Below are 17485 nucleotides of genomic sequence, written 5' to 3'. Positions count from 1 at the left end.
AAATTAGAGCTTTCCTTTTCAACCAAAAAAAAAAAGAAAAAAGAAAAAAGCAAATTCCTTTTCTCCTATCGACAATGCATTGATCCTCTGTTATGTCAAAAATTCTTTGAGGGACAAGGAAGAAAGTTCAAGGTTAGGAATGAGAAATGGATACAATTAATCCATTCAAAGACCAACCTCATCATTTTCCCTTGAGGAAGTTATTACTTTTGGCTTTGTATGCTCTTCTCCCTATAATATTTCTATTTCACTTAATTGGGCCTCTCTCTCTTTCTCAAACTAAACATTCACTAATCGTCACCACCTCTTCTTCAACTCCACCAAAAGGTACAATAGGAACATCCCATTTTTGTTCTTATATATCATTACAAAAAAAACACATATTTGTGACGAAATATTTATGACAGACTATTCCGATCATATGACGAAATTCATCAATATGGACGAAATTTATTACGGACTTGTGATGGTCTTATTCTTCCATCACAAATTTCCCCCTGTCACAAATATTTGTTCTTTCTTGTAATATATGTTTCCAAGATTTGCATACACATTTGTTGATAATGTTTTTACATCAAAAAATTGTTCTTTTTGCAGAAGTGGGAAATGATAATGTCGAAATTTCATGTGACTATAGCGATGGCAAATGGGTTCATGACAAATTAGGCCCTTTATATACAAAATGTGGTACGGTAAAAGAAGGACAAAACTGCATACCACATGGAAGATCTGATAAAGGCTATCTTTATTGGAGATGGAAGCCAAAAAATTGTCAACTTCCCAGGTTTGACCCAAAATCTTTTCTACAAATTCTCAAGAACAAGAATTTAGCCTTTGTTGGTGATTCCTTGGCTAGAAATCAATTGGAGTCATTACTCTGCTTGTTAGCCACAGTTAGTCCTCCTAATTTAGTCTTTAGTCATGGTGAGGATAATAAGTTTAGGAAATGGCATTTTCCTTCACACAATGTGAATGTATCAATATATTGGTCACCTTTTCTCGTTAAAGGTATAGAAAAATCAGACAAGAAAAACTATAATACTCTATTCTTGGACTCTGTGGATGAGAAATGGGCTTCTGATTTAGGGCAATTGGATATGATTGTTTTATCAGTGGGACATTGGTTCTTGCATTCAGCAGTGTATTACTATGGGGACTCAGTACTAGGTTGTCATTACTGTTCTGGTCAGAATTACACTGAAATTGGATTTTATGATGTTTATGGCAAGGCATATCGGACTACTCTTAAGACAATAATTGAGAGGAGAGGCAATAATAATAAGGGCAATGGAGGGGTACTTGATGTGATTGTGACAACATTTTCACCAGCACATTTTGAAGGAGAGTGGGACAAGTTTGGGGCATGTCCTAAAACAAAGCCTTATAATCCAGAGGAGAAAAAGCTCGAATGGATGGACGCGCAGATGAGAGAAACAGCGATAAATCAAGTGAATGATGCGAAAAAGGAAGCGGAGAATCTGTCTAATGTAAGAATTGAGGCAGTAGATGTGACAAAATTAGCATTACTAAGGCCAGATGGTCATCCTGGACCTTATATGCATCCATTTCCATTTGCTAATGGGATCGAGGAACGCGTACAGAATGACTGTGTTCATTGGTGTTTGCCAGGTCCTATTGATACATGGAATGAGATTTTACTGCAAGTGATCAAGAATTTGACAGGTTAATTTAGTAAACAATGTTTACTATATATGATCTCTGTGGTATTTTTTCCAGATTTCTGCCCATTGGGTGTTTTTTATTCCCAAGAAAGAGGCTATCAATGACCGTTAGAGTTGATTAAAATGTGTTTGTTTCTATTTGCTAGGACAGAAAAATGTGAATGCATAGATGATTTGATTTTGAAGAAATGTAGAATCTAGATCTTTGGTCTGTCTATTATGACTTATTTGCAATTAAGCCTCAGATTTGTAATCGATTCAGTTCGCCATTACTATAAGTTGGTAACATTTTAATACCATGATACATTATTGTTTTCCTTAATATTCTAAACTGCATGCTGCCAAACAAGTGAGTTACAAAATAAACTGCAACTCAATTACTTTAATTTATTCTAGTCAAACCTTTGCGTTATCGTACATGAGGAATTTAACAGTTCTAGTATTGTACCTTGTGGCTTGAGCCAAATTACATTAACAATGCTGAAGAGTTGCCTACTTAGAACTCCCTTCTCGAACCCCACATCTAATAAAATAGAAGAAGAAAGAAAAAGGCAAACAACGGACACTCTACCGTGACGGATGCAGCTCTTCGGTAATGAGTTCATTCGAATCTAATAGTTTCAACGCGGGTCGATGCAGTTAAAACTTTTTTTCCAATAGTGGTGTGTTCTATAGAATCCAAATAATAATCTGACCTCCCAAATTTTTTGACGAAGCATTAACGTGTTGGTTGTTTGGCAGAACTTTGATGTAGTTGTCAGGAACTCGACCTGTGCTTAAGGGCTCACTACACTAAGCTAAGGTAAAGTAGATATACTCAAACTTAATGTTTCAACAAGCATAAGGGAAAAATAAAGGCTGTGTAGAAGAATAATGTCAACACCAAACTTTTAACTCCTAAGTTGAGTTAGACGTGTAATTACACCTCAGATCACCAAAAGTGGGATGGTATCGTTGAGCTTATAATCTATTCTTGCTAAAAGCATGGGAACTAGTTGAATGCCTCAACTAGGGGTGTCAAACCGTGAAATCGCACCAAACCGAAAAGTCAAATCAGATTGATTAAAAACCTCGATTAGGTTTGGTTTGATTTAGTTTGGTATTGTGTAAAAAATTCAAACCAAATTGACATATAAATTTATAATTTTTATATATACCTTTAAGATTTTTTTAAAGAATTTTCTTAAAAAATATCTAGAAATATTTGCAATTCTCTTATGGAATGTAATATTTAGTTAAATATGAAGTGTTCCATATTTATTAACTTTAAATAATGAGCTGGATGATCACTTTCTTATCAAGTGTTAGTAAAATGTGTCAATCTCTTTGTTCTTCCATATTCATATGTCAAGATCTATTAAATTCTTATATCTTTTTCGAATTTAAAATGGTATTTCGATAATTTAAAATTAAATAGAACATATCATTATATAGGTTCATATTTATTTTTATGTTTAATTATTAAATTCGGTTAACCTTGAAGGTACTGTACATCAACGTAAAATTATCTATCATGTGTTACTAAGAAAATTCTTTAATAAGAATATTTTAATCGATCATATATTTCTCAATTATTTTAATTTTTAGTAAATATATATTTACTTATAAAAAATTTAACAAAGTAAGATTGAAATAATAACAAAAAAAACTGAAAAACCCGACAAAACCGAACCAATCCAAACCAATATGAGTTGATTAGGTTAATTTTGATAAAAATCGAACCAACTCGATTCATGTACACCTCTGGCCTCAACCTACGTCTTTGTAGCTCGTGGCCAAGGACACCGACAAAAAGAGTTATTGTAACGAACGAGATTCTACTTACTTTTAACATAAAATCTCAGTTAAATATTGCTGGATACAATCCAATCAACACACAACCAAGGAGTCAAGTTCAATTCAATCAAGTTATTCTCAAGCATTTCCTATTACTTTCAGCCTAGCTAGTAACTTTCTTTTATCACATTTTTTGCAGGCTTCTTAACCTTTAAATTTAGCCAACATTACCATAACTCCAATTCCCTACAAAAGCTTTATTTGTGATTCGTTTAGCCAGGACGTTTTCTTGAGTAAGCCTGAGAAATTATGTAAAAAAAAAAATTTCCCCTCCTCACACTAAATCGTCTAATCACAAATTAGAAATTGTGCATAGTCCGATACTCCGATCCAGTTTTTCAGTCTCACGATAAGTCATTCTTTCTTGTATTTTCCTCCTCCAAGTTATCACATACCCACTTACATTAACTCTTTTTTCGGTTGAAAAAGCTATGTTATGTCCCAGTTCCTAAGGAAAAGAAAAATCCCAAAACTTGAATTATGAACGTAAATTAAGAAATGGATGGAACAAGAAATTCTGTAAGTGAAAGATGAAACATATATAGAAGGGATTTTTACATACCTATATATTTATTTGAAACTTTATTACCAAAATTATTCATGTTTTGTTATTTACCCGACCTACACACATTTTGTTTACAAAATATATATATTCCACCTTAAAAAGCTCCTTCAGATAGATACTGTTTGATGCCTATGATACCGCAGTTTCTCGTCTTCTGCTGTCAAAAAGAAGTTATCTAATTGTCCCTTCCATATAGTCCAGGGAGGGAAACTGTCTTTTTGAACTCGGGTATCAAGTCGTATATTTGTTTCTGCAGTCAGCTTGCAGTCCTCAAAGTGTGGTGCTCCTTTTCTAAGAAATTGATATTATTGACGAAGAAAACCACTCTTCTTCTCCGCTCATTTTCTGCTCTCAATCTATTAATTAATTCATCTACAACATCATATAAACTAAAAATAAACTTTATACAACTAATTATATAATATATAACTTATTTATAACTTATCAACAACTTTCATACATACTAAAAATAAAATTCATACAACTAAATATACAGTATACACTTATTTACAACTTATCTACAACTTATCCACAACTTTCATACATTACTTTTACACAGTTAAATACAACTACAATATCATACAATTTAAATACATTTTTTCTATAATTTTACTATAATTTTTCTATAATTTTACTATAACTTTACTACAATTTTGTAAGTATAATGTATGTCATGTCGTCGTCGTCGTCTTCTTCTTCTTCTACGACGAGTTTCAATCTGAAATTCAACCAAAATCAAGTCTAATCTTCATCAAAACACCCTCAAAATTGAGATATAAACTCCAAACTATATTACCAATTGTTTGCAACAACACCCCATCAAAGTAATACTGATTTTTGAAAACCCAAATTCGAATTCAAAGCTTCAAAGCTTTTTAATGGCTGTCAATGGTGGAATTATTGCTCTCTTTTCCTTTGCTTTACATTACTGAATTAAGGATTGAGAGATAGAGAGAGACGTAGAAAGAATTCCCAATTGTTTATACCCAATTCAAACAAATAATATTTTTTGAAAACTCAAATTCGAATTCAAAGCTTCAAAGTTTTTTAATGGCTGTCAATGGTGGAATTGCTGCTCTCTTTTCCTTTGCTCTATATTACTGGAATTAGGGATTGAGAGATAGAGAGAGACGTAGCGAGAGAGAGAGAGGGAGAGAGAGAGAGAGCGCACATGAGAGAGAGAGTTATAATTAAATTGAAACTTGAGTAGAGAGGGTAATAAAGTTTCCAATAGTGTATAGGTATGTAAAAATTCCTATATAGAAATATGAAATGAATTGAACCGGGTCGACGCCAAATTTGTTAAACCCTATTGTCTTAATATAAAAGTCGCCTATAAAGGCTATTGCTACTTAGATTGTTTGGCCAAACTTCTAAAATCAGTTTATTTTAAGAAATATTATTTATCAAAAAAAATACTTTTGGTAATAAGCAGTTTGTGTTTGGTTAATTAATTTGAAAAACACTTTTGAGGTGTAATTAGTATTTGACCAAATTTTTAAAAACTGCTTCTAAGTGTATTTTTTCAAACGCGTTTCATAGAAAAGTGCTTTCGGAGAGAAGCAACTTTTTTCTGCTTCTCAAAAACTACTTTTGTTTCTCCTCAAAAGTATTTTTTTTTTCTAAAGTTGGGCCAAATAACTTAGTTTTTGAAAAAAAACACTTGTGGTAAAAAAAAGTATTTTTGGACTAAAAATAACTTTGGCCAAACCGGCTATTAAAGTGTTCAAGGTTGGTTTGGTTTAACCTTCCCCCAAACCAACCAATTTCGGCTTTTCTTAGCTAGGGTATTTGAGTTTTCAATTTTCTCGGGTTCATTCTTTTCCCGATAATTTTATGAATTACAAATCCATTCGATATTTAGAATGATAAATAATAATCAATTAAAATATTTTTGTGTGAGAATTTTTTTCCGAAGTATATGATAATTATTCCCTCTGTTTAAGTTATTTAAAATTTAAAATCAAACTTAGCTAAATGAACATGTCAATTATTCAGGACAGTGTTTGATTTGGCATTTATCGGTTTTTCACTTTTCTTAAACACCCTACCTGCTATTGCTGAATATCTTGACTCTCTACGCACACCCGCGCTCTAACCCCCACCCCCTTTCTTTCAGAAGCCCACCACGCTCTTGTAGTTGATGCTGTCCAAGATTTCCGCAACTTCATCGACTAATTAAGCGTATGTTATGTCATTTCTTTTCTGTTTGTTAGCTAAGCACATCGATTTGACTACCCATTCTTTGATTTTCCAAAATTAGGGTTCTAATTTCGTGTAATCATTTTCGACTTGTCAGCTTTCTTTGAACTCCTATACTCTTTTCTCTTAATTTCCTCCATTTTAACGTTATTTGCAACTACTCTTGAAAAGTCCATCTCTTTTTGCAGCGGAGTCGTTGATTTGTCTAACAACTCAGGCGAAAGTAATTTTTCTTTTTTTTTCCTGCTGGGCGTTTACTCAAAGTTTGAATTTTTGAGGCAAACCAGTTTAACATTCTTGAGCATCTAATCTCTCAAGCTGGAACTAAGGTATTTTTCTTTTTGTTCCATAGATGATTGCTTACGCTCCAGAATGGAAAAAAAAAGGAATATATTGTCTGAAATAGAGCAGAACTTATTGCGTGTGACGGCGTGTTTGGTATGACAGATGTCATTTTTCAGGAAAATGTTGTCATTTTCTGTTGTTTGATTGCCGGAATTGTTTTTCTTCAAAGGGAGAAAATGACTTCCCTCACTTATGAGCGGAAGTATTTGCATTACAACTGTCACTTTAACGGGAAAAACATTCCCGAAAAAGGAGTGACTATTTTAAGAATTAATTTAAAAATTTTAAGGTGCGGGGATGCACATATGACATTTATTAATTTTAATTGTGTCAATCCAAGGTTCGGGTATAAACACATGACTAACAACAACTATCTTAAAACTTTAACTTCATATTACGTGCTCCAACTAATACTTATTATTAATCCTTTCAAACTCAAAAGTTTAATCAAAACACTCTAATATCATTATTAATCTTTAATATATATATATATATATATATTAGAAAATATTTTCCACTCACCAACAACAGTTTCCTTAAAAAATGACTTTCGCTTACCAAACATACTCATAATCCATAAGGCTTTGAACTTGGTGGAGTTAATACGATAATTTTAACTGCAAATTGATTTAGCATGCACTTTCAGTTGCTCATGTCGTGATTGTAGTAGTGGAACAAAGAGAATAGTGGATAAGATAGTAGTTTCCTTTGCTATGTTCTCTCCCCTACGCTGTTTAGGGAAGTTATTTACATACATGCATGGTTATAATCCCACTAGTGAGGTCTGAGGAGGGTAGTGTTTACGCTGACCTTATCCCTACCCTGAGGTAGAGAGGCTGTTTCCGATAGACCCTCGACTCCTTCCCTCCAAGAACTCCCCACCTTGCTCTTGGGGTGACTCGAACTCACAACCTCTTGGTTGGAAGTGGCGGATGCTCACCATACATGCATGGTTCAGTTGAGTTAAAAACAAAACTTTTTTGTATTTCCTTTCTCTTTATTTTTTCTTTTTTCTTGATTTTGCAGGATTGGATCCAGTCTGAGGGAAGTAACATATAATGAGTAGCTTGTTTCATGCATGTACAGTTACAATAGTAACAAGCACTACACGTCTTGCCTTGAAGAGTTCAATTTGTGGAATTCCGGTGCTTTATTGGAAGAAAAGCTTTTGCTCATGCTTGAATTAGAAAGTTGATTTTGACTTTTGCTGAATAGAGTTAGCATCTAACAAGTGTAGTGGAGATAGTTATTTTTCAAAAAGTTTGACCCTACTCCAGTAATGAAGGAAGATAATGGCTTCTTTGTTGTTAAGAAAGGAGATCTTGTTGGAGTCTACAGAAACTTGAGTGACTGCCAGACTCAAGTCGGATCCTCGGTAACTGTTTTGAAGGAATTTTAATCTGCAGTTATATGTATGTGTGTGTTTGTTTATTCCTTTTACCTATCAAAAAAACTATAGATGTATGTAGCCATCTCAAAAAAGACTATAGATGTATGTATTATGCAAGTATATTGATATGGCGCCACTGTGACCCTTTCCCCTTTTTTGCCTTTGATGGCTTGAACTCCCAATCTGTTGGTTGGAAGTGGAGTGCTCTTGCAACTGGATCAACTTCACTTATCAATTTATAGCCAAGATGTATTGGCAAATGCTACACCGAATTTACCTTATCTGTTCTTTTCCTCGTGAATATGCGCAGAGGTAGTTGCACCTTGAGAACATCATAAAAGATTGACCATATTTATTTGCTACAGCTTCATTTACATTACTTGACTTAAAGCTGGAGCATAATTTCTGTGCATATTTCAACATTCTTTTAATGCTTTCCTTTTTTTGATTAATATTATTTATCACAAAAATAAAAAAATACTGTATTTGTTATAGCTTCAGCTTGGTTTTCCCAAATTAACGATACAGTTATAGTAGTATAGGAATTTCTATCAATGTTTATAAACCAAATGTGCATGAATTGGCAAATATATCTTGCAGTGTGTTAATCAGTTGCCCCCCTGCTTCTGGCAGATATGTGATCCTCCGGTTAGTGTGTATAAAGGCTACTCCATGCCAAAGGACACAGAGGAATATCTTCTATCTTGTGGGCTTAAACATGCACTTTATTCTATCAGAGCTGCAGATCTGACCGAAGGTCTCTTTGGGACTCTAGTACCATGCCCTTTTCAGGTCAGACATTGTACTAATTTGTGTGCAAAAGCTGTCTATTTATCTCTTATGGGTAAGGTATTTCATCTCAAAACTTTTAGACAAAGGCAGTCCTTATTCAGAGTACCATTCTCTTTCCAGGATGACACACAAGATTTACAAAAGAAAAATAAAAAGGAAAAAAGAAGGAAATAGTTAAATTTGCCCGTCTGAACCAAATTTTGACTTGTGGATCCTATTGTGAGGTTGATGCAAGACAAATAACATGTTTGTTCCTTGTGAAAACTACTTGATTACTAAAAACTCTCCTTTCCACTTATGATAGCATTCATACCACCTATCAAAAAGAATCCTAAAATAGAGACAAAACCAAAAGATAAAAGATATAATCCTGATGTATTGATTGCAATACATCTTTGGAAGTAAAATCATGATTCTCTGGCTGATTTTGTCGCATAGAGAAAAAGTTTAACCCTTGCTGTCATTAGCAGAGTTGGTGAAGTCTGACCATGTTGTTTTCATTGGAATACTCTAAATTTTAAAACTCAATTTCTGTCTTTATGATACAGAAGGGATGAAGACTTGTCACCTCAGGTCCTCACAGATCCCCTTATTAAGGAAAAGATTACAAATTTTGTGCTGTTCCCGTACTATATGAAGAAATGGTACAGGGAGAAAGTGTGAGCTTCTGTAAATTACATTATACATGGTACACTACAGATACCACATTGCTATTCTTCTGCATAGCCAATATTATCGAAGATCATCTCTAAATGCAGCTGATTCAATAATTATTTTGTACTCGATATAAGTTAACTTTACTACTTATGAAGATTGCTGAAAGATGCTTACATCTCTCTAATTTGCTATATGATTTTTCTCTCTCCTCTCGTTGTATCTATTCTCCCCTTTCTTCTTCCCAGCACTGTTCGTGATAACAAGTCCATAGCGAACAAGCTGAATGTAATAGTAAAGTATGTGATGACCATTTACCAGAAATGGCACATCTTTGCCGTTTCCTCTTTTTTCTTTTGAATTGGTCATACAAGTTTATTAGCACTAAATCTTTTGCAGCAGCCATCTTCTTCCAAAGGTGGAGCGTCTGAGCATATGCCGAAGAAGAGGTCACAGGAAGCAATGTGGTCAGAATATACGGTAAGTTAGGGATATATTAGGTTATTGTAAGTCGGTCGGTGTTTGCAGCAGTTGCTTTTGAAGTATATCTCATTCTTGTACCACAGAGTGAGAGTTAACTTAATGTGCCAACAGTTTTTGGTTATCCAAGGAAGTGAGTACATTCTTCTATTTGCACCTCTCTGGATATAGAGGCTGATTATAACACCAGGGGTTTGTTTGCTGAATGTTCTTTAAGATGCCATAATCAATGGTCTTACAATTTACACGAGAAATCTACTTATTCAGTTGAAAGGCATTTTCCTTTCCTAAAGTAGATCTGCATTTTCAATTTGAAAATTTCATACTAATCCATTGTGAGTGAACTATCATCGTTTATCTATTATGTCTTGGTAGATGTATTTAAACGGGGATCTGTCATCGTTTATCTAATGAGGTTGAAAGTCTCCCATAAAGCACCTATTGATGAGCTAGATGTATTTAAACGGAATAGTAGTAGTTTGTTAATAGGTTTCTGCAGCTGGTGTAGTAATATCTCGATATAGCAGTAGCAGTAGTAATTTGTCTTCCGGTCTCCACAGCTGTTGTATTTGTGTGAACAAACATAAAAATAGGTCATGCTGGTTGCTTACAAAAAATTTAAAAAATAGAAGTAGTGGTATTTCAATAAAATAAAATTTGGTCATACTGGGTGGCTTATGAGAAAAGTAGCTTGTCATCAAATTTTTGCAGCTTTTTATCTTTGTTTTTTCTTTATCTTAATGAACTCGTGTAAGGTATTGGACTTTATAAGATTGAACTTCATTACAAAGAACCACATCCTAGTAAATGTATCTGAAAATACTGTTTCTAGTAAAAGGTGTCTTTTCTCATTATAGCAATAAGTTATTTAGATGAGAAACATCAATAACATAGAATGAAGAATAAACAAGAGATATTAATGTCCTTCCTGTTAAGAAATTTTTTCTCCCACATAAACTTGACAAACATTTCTGTCCTCTGGTTTAATAGCATTGTGGAGATCTGAAATTACATGTGACCTGTGTGTCAAGTATTTTCATTAGATGACTGGGTGATCCCAGTTTACCACGTCTGTGCTTTGACAAAACAGAAAAATGGTGAAAATGAAAAAAAAAAAAAAATAAAATAAAATAATATATATATATATATATATATATATATATATATATATGAAAATGTGTTAACATCTTTTGATGTTTCTTTTATTTCTTTCTGACTCGAATTTTCCCCCTTGATTGACTAACATTTTCAAGGGCACCCTCAAATATGGATAAAAAGTTTCCTATTACTAGTCTGGGGTTTGTCCTAAGTGTTGACCCTGGACAGATTTGTCGTCATAATAAAAAAGAATTCCTATTACTAGTCTGATATTAGTGGAAAAGATAATTAAGAGCTATAGTCCTGAACTTTCAGAAGTGCAGGCTAAGTTTAATGACTAGATGGGAAACCTTTTTCCTCAAAACAAATACTTAGGATGAATTTTCGGGAGTGCTGAGTAGTTTAAATGAACTAGATGGCCATTGTCTTTTTAATTAGTGTTCTTATCTTAGGCGAAAGAGTTTTTCGCAAAGTTTGCATCAAGCATTAGAGAGGAACTGTTACCACCTATTGGTTGATAGAGAACATATTTAGGTTGTTTAAATGTTGTAATTTGATGAATTCTGACATCTTTTTGTATGCGAAGTACATAGAGTTGCGATTGTCAAACTGTATACTTTCAATGGTATTTTGTTGCTGTACTGCATTCTACTACCTGGCTCTTGGAGAGGTATATTACGTAAATTTTGGCTCAAAGTAGTTTCATTAGTACTTGCTGATGAAAAAAGTACTACTGACTTACATTTCTTACAAAAAAGAAATACTAATTTCTTGTTTTCCTACCCTGCATAACGTGTTTGGCTTGCCACAGTACTGGAATCTATCTTGTTTATTGGCATGTTTATTTGCAGGATGCTGTTGGATCAGCAGTTATTTCAAATGATTCCCTAAGAAAGCATATCAAGTTAGATCTTCCTAAGGGTGACCAAGCTCTATCATCTGGTGTGAGTGGCTGTTAAGATGATAGCTAATTGTAAAACATAAATGCTTTCAGTATATCTAATTAACAAAATAAATTGTCTTTATACTCAATGGGAAGTCGGTGAAGCTAATAAATCTTAATTTAACGAATTTATGGTGAATTTGCGGCCAACTATCAGGTCGATCTCTTATAAATTTTCTTGATGGTTTGTGGTGTTGGGATGGAAAGAACCTGATCCTGGTTATTCTCAGCAGCGATCTTGTACTCTTGAATTTGATGGTTCTTCGAAAGGAAATCCGGGACAAGCTGGTGCAGGAGCTGTGGTACGAGCTGATGACGGAAGTTTGGTAATAATTACTTTTCTTGGATTTGTATTTCCTTTACCTTATTCTCGTCGCACTTATATTACAACTTTCCGATTAATAGATTTGTAGGCTGCGTGAAGGTTTAGGAATAGCAACAACCAGTGTTGCTGAATATCGAGGCTTTATCTTGGGTTTGAAATATGCACATAGCAAAGGGTTTACAAGTATTCGTGCTCAGGGTGACTCCAAACTTGTTTGTATGCAGGTCTGTTGCCCATAGTATTTGTTTATTCTTGTATTTTTGACTTTTTATTTCTTGATATCTACTTTTCTCCTTTGTGTCGCTGCACAATCAAACATGTATTTGGAATTGTATGTCAAGCAAAGTTTTCTTCCTTCTTTCAACTTCAGCTATATGAATGGGATCCTTATATGCATATTTTTAAGGTCAAGGAGGGCCTCTAAGGGTGTGGCCTATTGGTCAATGAAGAGGATTGAGAACCATAAGATCTCAGGTTCAAATCCCAGCTTAGTAAAAAACACTAGGTGATTTCTTCTCATATATTCAAGCTTTGGTGGACAAAATTACTGGGTACCTCTGTGCTGGTAGGAGGTAGCAGGTACCGTATGGAATTAGTCGATGATCGTGCAAGTTAGCCCAGACACCACGGTTAATTAAAAAAGGTCAAGTCTGACAATTTTTTCGAGCCGTGGACCCATTTCTCACGTCACTTCGATGTAGTTCTTTTGTTTCTATAGGATAAAGAGGTCTGACAATTGTTTTTAGCCGTGGACCCATTTGTCAAGTCACTTCAATGTAGTTCTTAATTTAAATGACCCTTCTAGCATAAGATAGTAATGATTAACTTACGACCCAACTAATGATTCTTAGTTGAAAAAGAACGAAAGTTTGGTAAGTTTGGTAATGGGAGAATGAATCAGGTCTCCGTCATCAGTGTTCAGTTTTACCTAGTGCAAGATGACCTGATTTGAATATCTCAAGTCAATGGGGAATCTAAACAGATGTTCCTAGACAAATAATGGCTGCATGCTTTAGCGACAATGCCATTGATCTAGAGTTTACAGTAAGTTGGCTGAGTTGGACAAACCCCGAAAAGAGTGATTCCTTTTGCTGCTGGGTAAAGATAGAGAGGGAAAATGTAGAAGCTGGCAAATAGTTCTTGTCCATTCAAGAAGATTCTCTTAATGGGAAAAAGAATCAACATACATTTGTTTTCTCTATGAACTCTTTAAAGTCTTTGACGAGCTTAGTTATATCTCCGAGATGTTTTATTATAGCTTCTAAAATTGGTCTTTTGACAAGGTTTTTGCATTGGTGTCATCAGAGTTTATTTTACAGTTTTGTTTCTTATTTTATTATTTGCTTTTATCTGCTTGGTTTTGATCCATTAAAGTGTATATCCTTCCGAACAGATCCAGGGTCTGTGGAAGGTTAAAAATCAAAACATCTCTACGCTTTTTCAGCAGGCAAAACAACTGAAGGATAGGTTTCTTTCTTTCCGCATCATTCATGTTCTTCGGGTAACCTAAAAAATCTTCTCTACCCCTTTATTCTTGGTTTATATGCTCGTCTCACTTTATCAATCACAAACTTATTATATAATAGCACCAAATTTGGATTAGAGCCCTCATTATGGTTTGATCAATTACCTTGTTCTTACCTTGGTATTTTTGGAGATGTAAAAGTTTTCAACTCTCTTTTTGTTAGGAATCAAATTGTGATGCTGATCAGCAGGCGAACTTGGCTGTTGGACTTCCTGGTTAGAGTTTAGATTTCTTTGCAGGCTTGGACTGGTAATATTTGAGGGGTCATCAATGTTTTATTGAACTTCATCTTTTAATGCAGACGGTCATATTCAGGAGGAGATAGAGAAATGACAATCGGGCAGTCGAAGATGACTTAAAGGTGGTTCTGAAGAGGATCTTTACGTGCTAACCACTGAAGTCTAGTGCTTGGCAGCATTCTAATTATTTGAGGTCATAATTTCCTATTTTGCCAGTACTACGTCCAACCTTAAAATGGGTTGCACGGTGAAGCCAGTGATTAATGATAGCAGTTAGGAATTCTGTAAATTTTTGCTGGATGTGGCTCAAAACAGGCACCAACAGCAAATGTTACTATTTGCTTTGAGTTCTAGCCGCCGCTGAGCACAAGATGTTTGCCTGAAACTCAAAGACCATCGAGGGAAATGATTGATGCGAATCATATCGAGTCTCTTATCCTTTCTGTAGCAGGACAATGGCCATATTACCCGTCATTCCTCACTTATGTATTGCTATGATATGATAATTTAAATTTGTATTAGTATCGCAATTTGCCTGTGACAAAAAACTTCGTGCATGTGAAAATCAAGACAAGAAGAATCGTGTAACAAATTAGTACAACGTAGAATTTCTCTAAGTTCGGAGAAAGTATCTATCGTTTCTTCTCTTTTAATTGTTGATCCAATGGCTTTGATAGCTTGATCTTGAGTTTTATTAATTTGAATTCAAGGGCTTGAAGTTTGATCTTAAATTTGATTGGGACCTCGAATTTGGAACGCCTTTATATTTGATTTACCTGTTCTTAATCCTTGAGTACTTGAAACTTGTATGATTTTTTTTTTCATATATGGAAATGATTCAATACTTGAAACTTGTATGGAAGTGTTTCATTGCTTGCAACTTGTAGAGAGATTCTTAAAGTTATTAACTTTTAGAGCTCTCTTTTGCGTCTTTGTGATGATTTTTTCGGCATATTGAGGATTTTTATTTTTAGTAGCGGATAAAGGCGTTGTATGAGTTCATCCTTTGAAGCCTGACTGAACGAATTATCTTAATGGACTTTTACTTAAATTCGTTTAATTGTGTCGAAATAATTAAACTAATTATATTAGCGATAATATTAATTTAAACTAATAATCTATTATGTCTTGAATTTAAAATATAGTTCAAATTTCTGTTTTAAAAGGCTTTTTTAGAACTTGCTCGGGACGGGGCACTATCAAAATGCCTTGAGGCTCATGTGTGGGGCTTAGTTATGTAAGGCTTATGCCCCCAAGTACTCGACTGTACGCCCTAAATGCACCCAACACTTGATGCTCTCCCAATAGTCCCTATACAAATCATGTGTCTAATTCACTAATTAGTACTGTTGACTCTCAAAATTCTTTAACAAATGAACTATTAAAGTTCTATTCATCTATAGGATTAAGAAGATTGTGAATAACTCAAATAACGAACTATAGATAGCCAAAATTAATATTATTTGAATATTTCTTCTAAAAATAGATAGCCATAATTTATATATGTACTTGTTAGATCTTCATTATGCCTCTCAAAATTATCACACTTTTATTATTTTACTATTTAAAAGTAATTTTATATTTTACGCATGAAGGAGTAATATTTTTAAATTACAGTACTGATGAAATTTATAGAGTATTTACTTTTAGGGATGTAAAATATATAGTTTGATAATATTTTTTTTTAAGAAATTGTGATTTTTAATATTTTAAAAGTTAAGACGTTATAGTTGATTTATAGTTTATAGTAACTTTAATATTATTATATTATTTATACTTGTAAAAATATGCTAGATATTTTTTTACTTTAGTTTTTTAAATTTTCTTGAACTTTTAATTTATTTTATGTATTGTTTTGTGTTATTATGTTATATTATTAATTAATGAATTAAAGCTTTTAAAGATTCGTGGGGCTTACGCCTTATGTCTCGAGGGTTACGTCTCGCCCCCTATAAGAAAATAAGTCTTGCCTCACGCCCATGACTTTTAAAATACTAGTCCAAATTTCATGAGTTTCAATTTAATAATATTAAAGAAAATTACCAGTTATGTCAGCCCATAAGTTAGTACAAAAATTAGCCAATTCATAAAAGCCAAATACATCGGCAGCCCCTTAAAGTTGCATCAACTTTCCACTTTACTACTTATTCTTCAGTCCATTCCATGTAGCCACTTCAACCAACCCTTTAGTGTGTCACTTAAACACTAAAATCTCACGAGGCACTTCATGTGTGAATCACATATAATGAGCTCGTGAATGCAAAAACATAGTCTGACATGGACTATTCTAACGATAAAAATGCAAAACCCACCTTAATAACCTTTTCCCCTTTCTTCTTCTTCTCCATGCCCTAATTCCTCTTCTTCAACCTGAATTTCTCTGCCAAGATTGATTTTTCCCCAATTTGAAGACCCCCGTCCTTCTTCGATTTTCAGTTGAAGCTTTCTTCACATCTTCTCTCTCAGTTTGTTACTTGACAATGTTTCAAAATTTAGAGAGGATTGATTCGTGCCGATGTGGTCAGGCATGTGTGTTTAAAATCTAATGGAGTTCGGCAAACCCAGGCAAAAGGTATTTTTGTATGCAAAATTGGCTTAGTAAGTATATATTTCGATAGTCTTATCTATTTCTTTGATCTTTATATTGGTATGAAATGGTAAATTTTTTCAATTGATTTATTGGGATATATTTTATAAGACAAATGAGGATGTAACTATTTCAGATGGTTTGAGGAGGCATTTCCTGACCAAATAAATAAAGTTATTTAGGGTTTTTTTTGAAGAGAGTCAAGGCTTTTTATCAAGAAAGGGAACAAGCTAGACAATGGAGGAATAAATTATTGTTTGTTATTCCACTACTTGCCGTAATTATTTGGTTGTGTTGTTATTCTTGCGATTGTTGATGCCAACAGAATTTGGAAGTGGCTGAAGGTAGTTGATAGTGTATTTGTGGGATGGTTGTTAGTGTTTGATAGTGTTTTGTAGTTGGTGCCTTTTGTTATTTAGATGTTATTTGTGTAACAAGTTGTTGTAGGATGTTTACAACATATTTAGTTGTTGATGTAATTCACAATATATGAATCATATTTTGGTCGCATTAGTTCTAAGAAACAGTTGCTGGAATTCTCAATTTATGCCTATTGCCATTGGATACAACAAAACTGGTAACATTGTCTATGCTCCATATGATCTTAAAATTAATTCAAGTATTTCTGTAATGCAATGAAATTGGAAGAAATTGGTAACAAAATAGGATTTTGTAATCCAAACATCACAAAATTCAAAAGAAAATTTCATATTATAACCTGCTTATATCCTATTGTAGAAGTTGTAAACAACTTGCAAGACATATTTCTTTCAATAGATAACTGCTTCAAACATAATAACAAAAGTGAATGAAATCACACAA

The 17485-nt window shown here is 33.7% G+C and overlaps 2 protein-coding genes across 11 annotated transcripts; both read left to right on the top strand.

The window, feature by feature from the left end:
* Nucleotides 1-2004, top strand: LOC104085134 (xyloglucan O-acetyltransferase 1). 2 transcript variants are annotated; one of them, XM_070188399.1, is made up of 2 exons: nucleotides 1-327; nucleotides 601-2004. In XM_070188399.1, the coding sequence occupies exons 1-2, from the start codon at nucleotides 147-149 to the stop codon at nucleotides 1686-1688; spliced, it is 1269 nt and encodes a 422-aa protein (XP_070044500.1). In that variant the 5' UTR covers nucleotides 1-146; the 3' UTR covers nucleotides 1689-2004. The 2 variants fall into 2 exon arrangements, with proteins under 2 accessions (XP_070044500.1, XP_009587395.1); XM_009589100.3 differs by having other exon boundaries at nucleotides 2-327; nucleotides 598-2004.
* A 4105-nt stretch (nucleotides 2005-6109) lies between these two features.
* On the top strand, nucleotides 6110-14825 carry LOC104085133 (uncharacterized). Of its 9 annotated transcripts, none has more exons than XM_070188646.1 (11): nucleotides 6110-6267; nucleotides 6474-6614; nucleotides 7657-8005; nucleotides 8654-8812; nucleotides 9869-9946; nucleotides 11896-11988; nucleotides 12221-12313; nucleotides 12393-12536; nucleotides 13706-13813; nucleotides 14001-14052; nucleotides 14139-14825. In XM_070188646.1, the coding sequence occupies exons 3-11, from the start codon at nucleotides 7910-7912 to the stop codon at nucleotides 14168-14170; spliced, it is 855 nt and encodes a 284-aa protein (XP_070044747.1). In that variant the 5' UTR covers nucleotides 6110-6267; nucleotides 6474-6614; nucleotides 7657-7909; the 3' UTR covers nucleotides 14171-14825. The 9 variants fall into 9 exon arrangements, with proteins under 9 accessions (XP_070044747.1, XP_009587392.1, XP_009587391.1 ...); XM_009589097.4 differs by having other exon boundaries at nucleotides 12218-12313; XM_009589096.4 differs by having other exon boundaries at nucleotides 9866-9946.
* The last annotated feature ends 2660 nt before the right edge of the window (nucleotides 14826-17485 follow it).

Source organism: Nicotiana tomentosiformis, chromosome 11 (assembly GCF_000390325.3).
Source record: "Nicotiana tomentosiformis chromosome 11, ASM39032v3, whole genome shotgun sequence".
Lineage (NCBI taxonomy): Eukaryota > Viridiplantae > Streptophyta > Magnoliopsida > Solanales > Solanaceae > Nicotiana > Nicotiana tomentosiformis.
Note: the sequence above shows the minus strand (reverse complement) of the source record. Positions and strands in the feature narration are given on the sequence as shown.

Bases quoted from the DNA above. Each gene is read 5' to 3' on its own strand.
- LOC104085133 (XM_009589093.4), top strand. From the start codon at position 7,910: ATGAAGGAAGATAATGGCTTCTTTGTTGTTAAGAAAGGAGATCTTGTT. The intron at 9,947-11,895 runs GTAAGTTAGGGA...GTTTATTTGCAG, and splicing joins CAATGTGGTCAGAATATACG to GATGCTGTTGGATCAGCAGT. The intron at 12,314-12,392 runs GTAATAATTACT...TCCGATTAATAG, and splicing joins GAGCTGATGACGGAAGTTTG to ATTTGTAGGCTGCGTGAAGG.
- LOC104085134 (XM_009589100.3), top strand. From the start codon at position 147: ATGGATACAATTAATCCATTCAAAGACCAACCTCATCATTTTCCCTTG. The intron at 328-597 runs GTACAATAGGAA...TTCTTTTTGCAG, and splicing joins TTCTTCAACTCCACCAAAAG to AAGTGGGAAATGATAATGTC.